General features: G+C 43.9%; 1 protein-coding gene across 8 annotated transcripts in view; it reads right to left on the bottom strand.

Annotated features, from left to right (window-relative positions):
* LOC111253394 (uncharacterized) overlaps positions 1–12096 on the bottom strand; it is a 41487-nt gene extending 29391 nt beyond the window's left edge. For 5 of the 8 annotated variants that reach the window (XR_002674624.2, XM_086992797.1, XM_086992800.1 and 2 more), the window contains exons 1-2: positions 12000–12096; positions 11625–11896 (exon numbers count right to left, since the gene is read on the bottom strand). Coding sequence is in view for 6 of the 8 variants with exons in the window: in XM_086992797.1 (XP_086848923.1) it covers positions 11625–11729 (105 nt within the window). In the remaining 2 variants the exon portion in view is untranslated. The remainder of the gene's footprint in view (positions 1–11624; positions 11897–11999) is intronic. The other 3 variants (XR_015330179.1, XM_086992799.1, XM_086992802.1) reach the window with 1 other exon arrangement.
* Positions 12097–15583: the final 3487 nt, after the last annotated feature.

The raw sequence follows: 15583 nt of genomic DNA, 5'->3' as shown, positions 1-15583 counted from the left end.
TTTGGACCCAGTCCTGCACAGCTCGCATAGACAAGATGCTTGCCTACTTCCGAACGCCCTTGTTCACGCTACCTAATATCGCTAATCTGCTCTGTGTTAACGGGTCTGCCGTTTTAGGAGATGATCTTTCTTTGATTTCAATATATTCACGTTCGTTCCCTAGCTTTCTCCTCATAATAGCACTAATAGTGGCTGTATTCTTCGCGTATAGCTTTCTGTTGCTGTTATCATACTGCTCATTGGTATCGGTAACTTGGGACGGTGCTGCTCTCCTGTCTTATACTGCTCGTTCCTCTCCAGATAGCTTTCACCGTTTATGTTTGGCTAATGTAGAAGTTAGTGACCGGCTGGGGTCAAGTGGTCTTGTTTGAAATCAAGCCTGTGTGCGTGTGCGGGGCTCGTGTGCGTTAAACTGCGTGAGTGTGGCGCAAGTTTAAAGTCAGCACCTTGATTGATACACCCTCTTAACAGAGCGGCAGCGGTGCGATGCGCGACGATGGTCCTGCTGCTATGATAGTAGCTAACCGAGATGTTGAGATAGACTTTGGTGGTAGTGGCGAAGAGCATGACCTCGTCATCGTACAGAGTAACGTTAGCGGAACACTCGCCACTGCCATGGCGCTAACTTTAGACAGAAACGTGGCTGCAGGAAACTAGCAGCCGCTGCCGCCGCCAATGTTGGCCTACCAACACCGCAAAAGCTACGTTGAGTGTTCATCGGCTCCAGATTCAGCGTTAGTTGGTCCCTCAGTCGTTCGTTGGCTAATACGCGCCTTACCACTTCCTAAAAATCAACTGGGCTAACACTCGCGATGAACCCCAGAACGGTCTCCGGTTGAAAGCGAAGGCTAACCCTTCAAAGCTTTACTATAGTCATGCTAGTATTCCGTCACGCGGGTAAAGAAAAAGATTAGGGCTTTTTCTCCTCACTCACCAATCTCTCTCTAGTCATTATTGCCTTCATTCCTTAGCCCGATCACTAGGCCGCTCCTGAAACTTGGCCGTTGTTTCCTTATGGCTCGCAGCTTCGCGGTCCTTCTCCGAAGGCCAGGTCAGATGTGCATAAGAAAAATTGGTTGTAAGAAGAAAGACAGGTACGTCGTCTGGTCGTTTTTTAATTTGCTGATAGCATACCAATATAAGGAAAAGCTGCATGCCACGCGGAAGAGTTGTGGTCGTTAAACCGATTTGTATGAAGGATTTGTAATGACCGTCGTCAAAGTTTCGAATCTATAAGGTAATTATTTTAAGAACTTGGTCGACCTAATACCGTAACGCAAACTTTGCCATTAACCGAGGTCCGACAAAAAGGCTTAAGAAACGACCTGTAGTCATATAATTAACCTTATATACGTGCATGAACAAAATACAGATGGACGACTGTGCTAACATTCGGCATACCTCGGATCTTGCTTCACTCTAAAATAATGGTCGAAATGAACGGATACAGATACAGCACTGCCGGTTGTATTGATGTGCGTTACGCAACAACGATTTCAGGGTCATGTCGTCTTATGTCAGTATCCTGTCAATTAGCACGTTTTTTGCAAATTCACTTTTTTTTAAGCAAGCATATAACGACGTGTGCTAACGTCGTACTTTCCGCGTCTGTAATAGTCAACTAATTCTCAAGGATTTTTCACCTTCGACGGTAGGCACTTTTGGAACGGACTTATATCATTTCGGAGAGCTACTACGTCACTGAACTTCCAGCTAAGTAGCTTCAAGCTCGATAATTACCGACCTGGATCACTACTAACTTCGTCATACTAATTATGTCCGTGTGCAAGTAACTGGCTACCACAAACTCAGCATTGGCTTTTCTATCGTTGGGCTGACGACTCATTTCGATCTTTCCAACTATTTTTCGCTTCACCTCAAAATATGTCTAGCAAGTTGCGATCTAAACGTCTGTGGCTATTGCCAATAGCCCTCAATGCTTTGATGTGCTTTAATGTCCCCGTAGTACTTCGCATCTGACTAAAACCCCGTCGACTGGTAACTGGTAATTCGCAGGCCTGTGCTTCGACCGCTGTTGTTACCGACTATCATCAAAGAATAATAGCTTTTGTTCAAAATGCGTTGAATACCGAAAGGTGCTATTATTAAAAATAGGTATGAATAACTATGCAGGCGACCGACCGACCGACCGACCGCACGAGGACATATTTCCGTGCCTATCCTTACTTGCAGCTGCGGTCGCTTCCATTTTGAGCGGTTCTGCAAGAACGAACGGAGCAGGTGCCACGTTTGTGGCTGAGGTCTGCTACTACAGCTGCAGCCAGCGATGAACCACGAGGCAGCGCCTGAGCCGGGGGTAACCGGGAGAAACCAGGCAGGCTTTTGTGGAGGCGTATGACGGCAGCGTCCGCGAGGACAAGGGGATGTAGGTAGGGAGTGTGAAGACTTTTGAGAAAGGTTTGAGAATGAAGTCCGGACTTTTTTAAACGGAGCGTGCGGGCGCAAAACGCGGTCTATGCTACCTCGAGGCTGCTGTGACCGCCGCTGTTTGTTTGAAAAGGTGAAGCTTCCATTACAGTGCGCTATGCTGTTCATCTATGGAGCTGGCTACGGTAACGCTGTGTTCTATAGACTTCGTGCTCTTCGAATCTATACAGATACTGGCTGTTTTAACAGCAACAGCACCTCTGTAGATCCCCAGCTCAATATGAACTGAAGGAAAGCTGATACACCGAAGGAGAAAGAGGGTATCTGGGTGTTTGCGTGTGGGGTACGGTAAAAGCATCAACAGCAAGGATTCGCCTGTTGGGCCTGAGTACTCATTTCAAAGAACCCCCTTCCTTTTTTCCCCCACATTCTTGCACTATCTTCCATTGCTGCAACCAGCAAAGGAAACACCTCCTCCAGTCAGGACTTAATACAGGACCAGCATGGCCATCTTTTTTCTTTTTTATTTGTAACTTACTACTGAAAGAATGAAGATGACAGCGGCAACCCCGATGCTACTACCGGTAACTCTCCTTTAGGTAGCTAATGACGCGGCAGCGTCGAGCGTGGCGGCCATTTCACTCTGCCAGGAGACTGGTATCCTGACGCTAGAGTGTTTCAATGCTGAACAGAGCAAAGGTAAGAAGATTTTATACTCGTAAAATAGTAACGCTTGTGGTGCAGTTCACCAGTTCTAGCTGCTAGCTTCCGCTGTTCCGTAATCGCACCCATGAATCGTACGTGAATGGTAAACAGTGTATTTTACAAGAGAGCCTGCGTCTATACTTAGGATAAATGAAAAGTGAGGGCTTGACATCGATAGAAACGTACGTTTATAATTGGCATTTCGAATCGATACATAAGATATACATGCCACATAAATTTGCACCATATTTCGTTACGCAGAAACTATTTGTGTGCGTTCCATGCCTAATATCGAATATACAAGGAATGATAATTCGAACGTGTAATCAGCTTTCGAAACACTGCCACGTGTCAAACCAGCATTACAACATACAACCAGTCATAGACTAACTAACGTCATCCATGCTACCGATATTTTTTACAAAGCGATTTCATCGCAATAGTTTATCTGACCGGTTGCATACATAGAATATAAACATTACTCATTTATATAACTATTATTAGAAAGAATTATATACTATTGAATTTCGCGTTCGCGTGCAACCTGATCCACTAGATCTCTCACTTTCCCCTAATTCCTAACATGGATACTTATGCAAGGACTATTGTACACACCAACAATTTTCAATGCTTTCTCGATATACGAGGTAGCACATAATAGGCGCATACACACAGCAGCGCGCAGACATATGTCTACGCTAATATCCACTGACACAGAGTGGATTCTACCTTCTCATTCATTCTGTTTATCTCTGCCATTTTCAATGTGCTGTTACACTTTGAATTGTATCGCTGTGCTGCTACAGGGGTCTCCGTCTCTGTTCCCCACCCGCGCCTCGTGCATTCTGCTGTTCCCCCACCATCACTCCAGTCTATGCTCGACCTATCTGATATTCTTATCACGAAAACAAATTTAACTTTCAAGACTCGCGCGCCGCGCCAGAGTTTGCATGCTTGAAAAGCAATGGCGGGCCGAGTCAGGTTTAAAGCAGGAGAGGACGACTCCTCGTGATGCCCTCGCTGTTACGGCCGACGCCGCGTTGCGTTCGGCAGCGACAGAAGTGATGCAGCAGCAGCAGCAGCGACTCATTCTCGATTCCAAAAAGAAAACTTAGGCATCTTTTTCTCCTACGCTTTTTTCCTCATCCTCTTTTTTCTCCTTGAAACCTTTTTCCTCTCATGCGTTTACTCTAAATATCTCTTTTACACTATCTTCTTTTTTCATCTTCCTATTTTCCTTTTCCTTTTCCTCGGTGCCATCTCGAACATTGCTCTCACCTCGCCGGTGCTCCGCTGGTGCTTCATTCTCGCTGCCTAACCCTTCGACAATCTTCGCCTTTGCTATTTCTCGGTTGTTCGGTGGTTCGAAATGCGTTGAGCGTAAAGGGAAGACGCGGTGCTTGCAGTCAGAGTAATCGTAGTAGTGGGAATGAAATTGAATGGTCGTATGGCCTAGTTGAACAGGAGAAGGCTGGGTTGCGTAAGGACTACTACTGCCGAGCTCAACGAACGGCTGAACCGCTATTCAGTTGAACTCAATTCAACCGAGTAGCGGCTGGTAGGAGTCATTGCCTACGCCCATTGGCAAATAGGAAAGAATGTAATTTTTTTCTGTCCCCAGTTTTCTACGTGTCCGCCAAAGAAATCCACCCCCTAGTTGCGCATCCGCCTTCCTCATGTCACCCTTATAAACAGGGGCGACTAAGGGTAATGTGGGAAGGGTCATGTCCGTCATTTCTACTGTCGGGGTGTTCATCGTGGTATCGTATGTTAGAGGTCGCTTATTGAGTTGAAACGATGTCATTACCTATTTGATTGAAACGGTGGAGGATTGGTTTCAATGAAGCGTTTGCCCTTGTAGTTGCTACTACGTACATGTACCACTCGTGTATAAGTACGCGTAGGCTACAGATGTTGAACGAATTAAGCGTGATGTGATAACAATCAATAATCTGGTAAGCAATGCCCGATTTAATTAATCAGCGAGCATTATTCATGTATCGGCAGAATGAATCATGTTCTTACGGATGCCGGTATGGGGTTTTGGAGGAATTTAACGTACTGGGTTGACAAAAACAGTATCAAATATTATAACACTAAATATGCGCCATCGATGATTCGGTTTTTTTATTTTTTTGGTAACACTGTAATTGCGTACCTATAAAACTTAAGTTTCTGGGTGAAAAATTGTCACAAGTCACTTTTGAATTCATTTATTGAAACAAAATTGAACCCCCGTTGAAGGGGTTCTACAGATGACTACCTGATCCGGACTATCTGGCGAATGCCTGAAAATTTCCCACTGACCTTTGTCTATCTTTGCCGACCAGTTAAAGATTTATGTGGTCCGGCAATGTAAAGGCAAAAGGTGACCTTTCGCAGGTAGAAATATGGTAAAATAAATTAATTTAGGCCAATTCGTATAGCAGTCAAATATGGAGCTTTTTGTGGCCAGCACGGTTTAAAACTGTTTGATAGCAGATGTTTAATTTTTTGGCAGTATCATAATTACTAAGATACCAGAACACTTCAACCTTTTCAGTAATTTTATTAATTTTTTTTCCATAACTAGTCAGCCCCCACCGGAAGCATCGTTCACTTCGAAACGTCCGTAACGAAAGCGACATAACCACCTTTGGGCTCTTTTTTCCTACTAATGCATCTTAGCCATGAACGACACAATTTTTTTTCAGAGGTCTGCGCAACAATATTATAAAAAATCAATATTATAAAAAATACTGAATTTTTTTGCATAAATGTCACTTATCCCCTTGAGCCTAATAAAAGCAATGTATATCTAACGCATTTCACCTTTTAAATGCTACCAACGAAACTCTTATACTGCCTACGGTATGTGACTTTGAAGCCCTCTAACTAAAAAAAAACGGGCAATTTAGTTTCGCTGACTCAATAAATTGCAGGGAAATTCAGCAACCACAAAAAATGTCTTCTTTATACCGACGTTGTATTTTACACTTAAGTTCACATAGGGGCATTTTATTCATTATTGTTTTTCTCATATATATTAATTTGTTCTCAAAATATGCTTGCAGACACAGAGAAACATCATTCCTACAAGATGGCACGTCTATGGGCAAACGTAGGTCGGGCCTAATATAATAATAATACCCCAGTATTATGAACAAATCATTAATCCTAGCTAATAGAGAGGCGTTACTGCATTATTATAAACGTCATTAGTAATTTAAACTGGATTTTTCGTCAAAATTTATTCCCATTTTTCTATATTTCTACTTCAGATTGGCGTAGGAACATTTAAAACAAACTGCCCTCCATTAAGTGGGCTCAAAATCTTACAACCTTCTTCTTTTTGCCGTGATGTAAAAGCAATGCACACCCGTGCATTTAATCTCGTCTAGCCGAATTTTCTTCTAGCTAGAAATAGCATAGTGTAAATGGCCAAGACAACTTCTCCAAGACACAAATGACCAAAATGTTTAAAGCGGTACCAGCGATATCAACGACGGTTGTTTATGAGAATATTGCACGCCATCGTTATCATTTGAAGTTAGGTAAGTTGCGGCCGCGTCACCATCGTCATCGCCGTAATAGTAGAAAGTGCATTTACCTATTTTCTATTTGGTGCGTTCACTCCTTTCATAATCACCCGACCGCCTCACTGTTCCTTCAGCTGCTTACGTACCCGCTGCGCCTCTGGGACACTCCGAGTTCAGAACGGAGCTCCGGTGTTGTTTGAAGTGCTCCACCTGGGCTCCACCACTACAGTGACGCCGGACAAAGGCGATACGCCGAGAGCATAAAGAAGCTTATGGTGGCAATTAATATTTGAAAGCGCCGCTTCTCACATGGCGGTTATCGGGAGCCCGAGAGATTGTATCAAACCTGCATGTAAGTCGAAGAGTCGGCAGTCGAAACACATTGTATCCCTCGCCTGCTTTTCCTCTATATCTCTTTGCATCTGGTTATTTGATGCTTATGAAAAGTACCCAGTAATAATTTACTCGTCTCGTGGTTGACCAACCGGTCGTTAGTGTACGTCTATAGAAAATCTAGGACTACCTTTAAATATGTCGCACGTGAAAGGTATACGCTGTCCTAATCTGCTGCGGAAGTTTGGATCCTGTTCGTTGCTTTACTTAGGAAACACGTTACAAAACTCTAATCCCACTCGACAAAGAATCGCTTAAAACAATACGCTACATAGCGTTTTATAGAGAGCGTTGAATACAGAGCACGCACGGGTCGTTCGCGTCCACGTTCGCTAGTTAAGCGACCTAAAGGAAAATAGACCAAAAAATTTGTGGAGGCGGGCCCCCCTAATAAAGCAAGACTTAAGGCAGAGTTTCTCTGCTGTAGGCCATTTCCTAGGCAGTCTCGTTTGGTTCACACGTTTTCGCCTCCATGCATTATTGGTTGTGTGCGGGGTACCATTCCTATAGTGGATCGCCGTTTGCTTCAACTATCTATGAGATATCGCGAAATGGCACGACACCGCCCGCTACATGAAACGATCGGCGCTATGAGAAGACAGCAACATGTTAGTGCACGCCTATTAGGTCTACAGTATAGCTCGCGCTCGACGAACGCACGCCTGAAGTCTCAAACTCGTGCGGTAAACCTAGCTGTCCTCGGTTGATCAAAGCTACCTGGATCACCGAGATACATCATAGTACACGAGCTATGCGTGCCAACTTCAAGCGAATGGAGGCCACGATTTGCATGTGAGCAAGCTTCAGCTTGCCCCGGGCAAAGGTGTCTCCAAACTACGAATTATACATAGCGTCAAGCTTGTGCCGAGGCATCATCCGCTTCGTGCGAAGGATGCTTGGCCGGCCGCTCACCAGCTTATTCTCAACCAACAACATAGTCAACTGTATTGAAATTGTTTAAGGTTGAACTCGTGTGCACGTTTGCGCGATTTTATGCTTCTGCGAAATAATGTAGAGAAAAAACGAAGCTGACGAGGACATTTTTGGGGAGTTAAGAAACACCCTAACCTAAAAATCTTTGCCTTTTTGTCAGTGCAAAGGCACTGGCGGACACCAAAGCTTAAATCCGACTAAGGATGTACGCCCTATATATCCAGCTAAATGTTAGTTATACATAGTACCTATTACCTGTGCCGAAATACCGTGTTGACAAATCAACAATTTATTACCCGTTTGCACATGGTCAATTCCATACTTGCACATACGCACGTCTAGCTTTATTTTTTACTTTATTACCTAGCTAATTTACCAGTAAATGTTAAGGTCATTTTTGCTGTTTTATTTACGTATGTAATACGTGTAATATTTGACTATTTTTTGCATTATAATTTGGCTATGTATCTAAATCAAATTATTGTCTAGTAAAACTTATACTGATATCATGATAGTACACTGTCTTTAAAAACCAATAGACATTGGCTTGCTTGTTACATGTCCTGTGTTATGATTATTAAATATAATAATAATAATAACAGTGGCAGGATATAAAAAGAAAAAAGTAATTGCCAGATTGAGAGAGGCGGAAGGTTACTTGCTACAATGAACAAAAGCTGACCCGTTTGAGAATTTTATTCCGCTCTGAATCTTTTGCTTTTTTTCATTGTTTTAGCTCCAGTGACCCTTAAAGAGTGTGGAAGTGAAAGACCCATCTGCTCTCTCAATAAACCTTCCTCGAGAGGTTTCTTTGAGATTTCGAGAGAAAGATATAGAGAAAGGAAAAAGCGAGGAGAAAAGGAAGGCTAACGCATACAACGACCATGTCCGGCAAGGTTGATGAGTACCCTTAGAAGTCGCATCTCCTGCGTTTTCGGATGCTTCTGCATGGACATTCCTGACACCATCTCAGTTTCAACTCGAGCTCTGCGGTACTCCGGTGCCTATATCCTTTTTACGTGGTCTGCATCCTGCATAGCTTGTGTAGTAGAAGGGCGTGCATGGGAAGCCATTCAGAAATACTCGGCCCGTCGACGCTGTACCAGCTCACAGTGCTTTTCGCTGAGTGGATGTCATCACCAATCTTAGGCTGGGGTCTACGAACTTGTTCAGATCTAGAAATGGCCTGCAAGCGAAAAGATCTGAATCTCGGATTCCTCCGACGGGCCGGTGGAGGTCGAGCCATTTCCGCAACATAAGTAGAACCATTACTCCTTGAAAGGAGCGGTACGGGTGGTTACGGCAATGGTTACTTTCAGAAGAAGGGCAAACACCGCCAACGTACAGTATATGCCATACGGGGCGTCGGCAACACCAGGTGTCTTGACGTCTCCGCGAAACCGTCTGTTCGACATGACCACCCCGAAGCACTTGGTGAGAACCGCAAACGAACGAAAGCATACCCTTCCCTTCGTTTAGCAAACTCAATGGAAGAAAGACTGTCCCTGTGGTATCGTACAGATCTGCTCCTCTCAAGGTGACAGCCAAGTGTTTGGTATCGTATAGTCGACGGTTTGAAGCGATGAGAGCTGGACCCCGCTATTGTGTGAGTGTGTAGGTTGGCCGTTTACGAAACTCAATTCTTTGCTTTCTTACCATTGAAAAGAAAGCCGATTACAGCAAGTCTTACGGGAAGAAAATGACAAGGAAAGACGGGGACTTATGGGCGCGACCGCGCAGCCAGCGGTCCTCATTGAGGAACGGCTACGTCCTGTGAACAATGGCAAGGAAAGAAGCAAAACCGCTAACCACAAGAACTGCTGTGCCCAAGTTCGCCAGTGTTAGGGTTGCACTTTCATGAGCGCTAGCCAGGGCTGTGATCGCCACTCCAGCAGCGACGTCGTCTTCGCGCATAGACAGACATAGACACTGCAGTTAGTAGCTATCTTCCGGATCGCTGGATAAAGGTAAAAGGCACAGCGAAGATCCATGCTACGAAGAAATCCAGACCATTGAGGTGATAACGGAATGTGACAGCGGGACGCCGGCGAACATAAACTCTAATGATTGTTCGAACTGTATTGTATGTAGAGCCGTACCATTAGAAATAATACAGCACAGCCTAACACATCATTCTACTACCAATGTTTATCCTAGTCTTCGTGTATGTCTATCCACTCAAGCTGGGCGGCCTAAATTATATATATTGTATTAGTCCAAAACTATTATATTTATTCATATACTGTGAATATTTTCAAATGTGTGTATGTACTCGATGATAAACATCTCACTGACCTACATTCTTGTGCCAGGTTCGAGCGTCTTCTTTAGAAAATTATTACCGGCTTGGCTTAATGGTTGCAGAGAGATCAGGGTAATTATCCTGTGTTTTGCTATAATGGAAGACATTGCTAGACTCTAGTGATAGTCTCTGGTCTAAAGAAATGTTTAAGCCCTTTTCTGTCCAGCCGATGGCAACAAGCAATTGTTAGCTAGACAAGCATCGAGACGATTCCAGCTCACAATCTATCATAGCAGTAACACAACTGCGTTCATGAACGATTCAAGATAAAGCTATAGTGTCTACCTAACTTAAACGACAATCAGGGCAATTTCGGTTGACACACTTAGCAGCTTTTATGTTGCATCACGTCATTCCGATAATTTTGACAAATGTCAATAGTGGTTTCCCGACAAACTAGGTCTATTGATATCTTGATTGCGCCCGACAAAAATGAACGCTTCAGAAGCATCGTCTTCTTTCAGTTTCGACAGCAGAATTAGGCTTTTCTTCCCTAAAGGCCTGGGTTTTTCTATGGCTGAACCAAATGGCGGCCATGATTCAAAAGCGGAGGAGACATGATCGCTTCCATGGATCATGGGCATAAACCACTTTCCCTTCCGTCCCACCACACGAATAGCCCCCAATTTGTGGTATTCTATTGGTCTACTGCCACCACTGCGCTCTTATGAAGAGATAGCTGCCGTCTACCCAATGGCTAGCTGGTGACCCACGCCCGTGACATATGACCCGTTGGCCATAGAGCGCCGGAGCGCCAAGCCACCCCCTCCTGGTCATTGGGACCTGCCCGGTATACATTGCTGGCGGCTAGGGTAATGGCTTGCTTAATGTGTTTCAAACTGCGGTTATATAGCTGGTCGCCCCTATTCAATGAGCCCCCCATGTCTGCCTTATACCTATTGCAAAAGCTCGCTCGCTCTTTGTCGTACGCGATCGGTCGCCGCAAAAGCAATGCCAGCAACAGTGCCTCAGCTTACAGCCGTACAAGCCGCTCATCGTAGTCTATCCGTTAGTCATTCCAGATTAGGGGCGGCAAAACCGTGGCGAAGTAGTGCCGCCGGCGTTGCCCTTGCGCACATAGAGATTTAAAGGGACGGGAGTATGGAAGAGGCAATAGCGCATAGGGAACGCGGGGACGTTATAGTATCGGGGAGTTGGGGAGTAGTATGGGGAAGAGTTTAAATAGCTCATAACGGCCATCATGGCTAGTTGTCATGATTGCATATTATAATAGCAAGGCTATATTAGAATATAATAGCCTATTATAGCATTATTATCTGTATAGCCAACTGCTTACACTAGGGCAGCCGTCTGACAGACAAGTCGAATGGCCGGCCCGCGGCACTTCACTACTAGGCTAGCAGAACTCGAGCGCGGGAACGTACCGTTGTACGCGGCTTGCCTGTATTAGCAGCCATCCTAATGTTTGATGTAGGTGGGTAGGTAGGTGTTATTCGCAAGGGCGCCGACAACGACAATGATGCATCCATGGTGTTGTGTCCGTTAGCCTTAATCGGACGGCCGTATTTCAGCGCGACACTTATTCTAACGGATGGTGCAGACGGTTTTGGTATACTTACAGCGACTGAAGCGAGTTCACTTGTTCGGTCCGGCGCGCAATGACAATAGCTATTTGCATCAGGTTACGGCCGACATGCTAGAAATATGTGTATGAATCTAGTTAGAAGCATTCGCTGGGGGCGAGTAAAAGACAAGGAATCGCACAACAACTTACCAGGTCACACAACGTTTAATATTACCTTTAACTTCGTTTCTCCGGATTACTGAAGCGAGTAGTCTGTTTGACCGTGAGAGCAACGCGGCAGCACCAACGCCACAGCGGCAACAATTTTTTAGCGCGCGCAATTTGAACTGGCTATCATTTTTGCCTAGTTTTTAATGTAGTCATAAAATATATGATAATAATAGCGGTACCGATAAGCGCCCAGCAACAATGGACTAAGCGGCAACGGGCCATCTAGCGATTCGTGGTAATTCTTTTTATCGAACGCATGTCTAACATAGTAACGTGCACGCCGTACCGATTATTGTTTAAAGTAATGAAAACCTATTTCCTAAGAGCTGAATTATGGTATTATGACTTTGGGTAGATAAGCTTAGCTATTAAAAAATGTTATTAAATCTAGTTTATTAATCAGCAACAATTTGATTTTACAGCAAAGTGTAACATCGTATTTATTACACTGACTTCGTTCTGTTATTCGAGTGGGCGTCTGCAAGGTCACGTGGCTGGTAAAAATAAATAAGAGTAAATCATGCCTCAGCTGAGGCCATCCATCAAATAAATTAACGGCTTGCAATAGATTTCGTCAAGTAAAAAAGGATACATTATTCTTCTGTCTTATGAGCGCGCCAGTTAAGACGTTTTGTCGTAGTGCCGAATCTCTAAGCTTTCACAGCGAGGCTTTGGTTAGTTACCCGAGCGGGATCGGCCTAAGTTAACAGAGTAAGCAAAACAGCACCGATAAGCTATCAAACCACATTTCTTTTCATCGTTTCTGGATTCTGTGAAACGTACTGCGGTCGAACCGGAACCGGTATATCTAGGCTGTACTTAGCGCAATTCTCGAGAATTATGACCACCAGAAAGAGCCTCGGGCATGTTCGCCAAAGCTTTCTCTACGCCATAACCCGAGAAGTGCCTAAGGCGATGTATAAGTTGCCAAGAAAATATCAATTAAATCAATTTGTCCTTTTTAAAGCCATATAGACCCAGGTAACATAAGAAAAGGATGTTAGGTGACAGTGAGACCATTTCAGTCCAAAGTTACTTAATGCTAAGAAAAATATACCAGCTTATTCGTCAAAGATGCTTTTTTTCATTTTGTAGCGAAAACGAATTTTTTTTTTTATTTCAGAGAAAATATTAATTGAAGATGCCTATATCGTTGGCCTAAATAGCTCCACCGAGTTGCATTATATGGACCAGATATAGGGCTGTATAGGTTAGAGGTAGGCCCGAATGAGGCTGTACTGAGTTCGTGCGAAGCAATCAGTCATTCAACCAGACTGAATAAAAATTACAGCGATTATAAGATGACAGAGAAGCAAATGCTTTAATTATCTACTGCTAAGTTAGGAAGCTCAGAAGTTACGATCAGACTACCATAGATTCACATGAAGTTCTGTGGCGCAGTATAAAGCCAAATTTCGAATTGGCGCGCCAACGAGATGCGTGTTGTTTGAAAGATTTCGAGGAACAAAAAATGTGTGCAACGTTGTCTACAGTACACTTGGCCGGATTAAAACCTATCAAGCTATGGCCTAATTCAGGTAGGAATAATTAATAAAATCGCTACAAAAAAAAGTTGAGAAGGTTTTGTACCCGTATTGTCCATCCTCTTCATTATCAGAAATTTCGAGCTTATACACTACACCTTGTCGTGGTCGAAGCCTACGGAACTTTTCTGTTTTCTGAGTCTTAAGTTCACGGTGTTCTGAGGGTACAGCGATTTCAACTTCTTCTTTTTAATTTGTCTTTAAAAAATTAATTATGTATTATCATATAGATATTAGCTAATTAGCCTTTTCCATAAAGAGCCGCCACGAACAACGGTTTCTCTTAATTTGGTCTTTCTTAAGTCTTTTTTCTTAATTCCTTTTAACTCGATTTGAGCACAACCGGAAATGGAAACACGCTACACATGGCCAGTAGCGCGAGAGCTGAAACAACGTAATTGTTATTCTCGAACAGTAAACACATTTAGCCCCTGTTTATCGTCCGCTCCCATCCTTTCTTCTAACGAACAGCTCTCAAGGGTTTTCTGGCTGATATGAATTTAGACTCTTGGGGAGTCGGACTTTTAGAAAGTGATTTGGTGTCTAGCAAAATGGCGATACAGGTCTCCAACTATTCTTCATGCTCTCACTATGGACGTACCCTCGTGCATACGTGTATACGTATTATCGTAACGCATAATCATACGTTTGCTCGTTGCGTGAACTCGATGAGCGCCTTCTCTCGCTCTGCGTCGACGCTTACTTTCATAACGGAAGATGCAGTAGATGGTCCCATCACATAGCATCGTCGCTATATAACAGTTAGCCTTTATAAATTGCCCCAGGCTGGTCAGTAGCTTGCTGCCAACACCCAGATTTGGTTAGCCACCCTGTGATCAATTTCAATTTGACGTTGGGGGCAGCAGCGGTTGGACGAGTTGAGGCCAGACAGCACTGCGCGGAGCAGCATCCATATAGCACATAAACGCAGAGCTCGCGCGGTCCTAGTCGAAATCAAGTGAACGACAAAGTTTGGCTCCCATTGCCACCGGTCAAGGCAGCCGAAGCGTCGGCCGAATGTAAACGCGTTTTTGAAAAGTGCTAGAGGGTTAAATATTCACATTTCGCAATTTATCTGTAAGTCTCAAAGCAGCCTTCTGACCCCTGGCCAGCCAGGCCGTCGGACAGTCATCCATAGTTGCCAACATTCGCTCTGTTTCTTTCTACAGACCCCTCCATCCGAGTACTGTGCTACCTCCAGCAACTCTACGGAACATCTCAGCCATCGGTACACGAAGGTGGCGGTCAGTACATACATAGTAAAAGACAGAAGGGGAGGCAGCCAGGCAGGAAAGTCACGAATTAGGGTACGGACTCCACATAGCGCCAAAGTACAGCAGATATATACATCTATACCTAGAGAGCAATAATTCTAGGTAAGCGTCGAAAATACACATGATCCTTCCTCTGCAGACATATGAATATACAAGACAGACAGATACATGCGAGGTGTTTTGCATCTGGTACCGTAACTGCTATTAAGTACATCTCAAAGATTTGCGTCCGGTCATTTATTTTAATTGGCTTGTGGCAGCCCTTACGAGAGCCCTAACTGTTCATGGAGACCGTTAAGCTGCTCTAGTAACAAAATATAGCTAAAATATCCAGTGCATATGTATAGACAAGATTTGACCTCTTAGAAGAAAGATGGCATGTAGTGGCCCGTGTTATGGACAGGCATATACAATTTATGATGACTATTCTAATTATTACGTTTACTTACTTTAAGGATTACGTTTACTGTTAGGGGAAAGAGGGTTAATCCTTTCCTCACTTACGTAAAATTCATTACCCCTCAAAGGATACTTGGTTATTCAATAGTCGCTTGAAAGAGATGTCAAGCGCCGTTGTTATATTCTTCAGATACCCAATATATGGTTACCATTTTTTTTCTATTCTCAAGGCCTGTCGAACGTCGTACGCAACGATTTGACAACTCGATAATTCATGATAATCTAGTAGCGAAGGATATAAATCAGTATGATAGCCATTATTTAGTCTGCTGCAATAAAAGCGGGAAATTAATTTTGGGCTGGAAGTATCA

Source organism: Varroa destructor, unplaced genomic scaffold (genome assembly GCF_002443255.2).
Source record: "Varroa destructor unplaced genomic scaffold, Vdes_3.0 BEIS01000006.1, whole genome shotgun sequence".
Classification (NCBI taxonomy): Eukaryota; Metazoa; Arthropoda; class Arachnida; order Mesostigmata; family Varroidae; genus Varroa; species Varroa destructor.
Note: the sequence above shows the minus strand (reverse complement) of the source record. Positions and strands in the feature narration are given on the sequence as shown.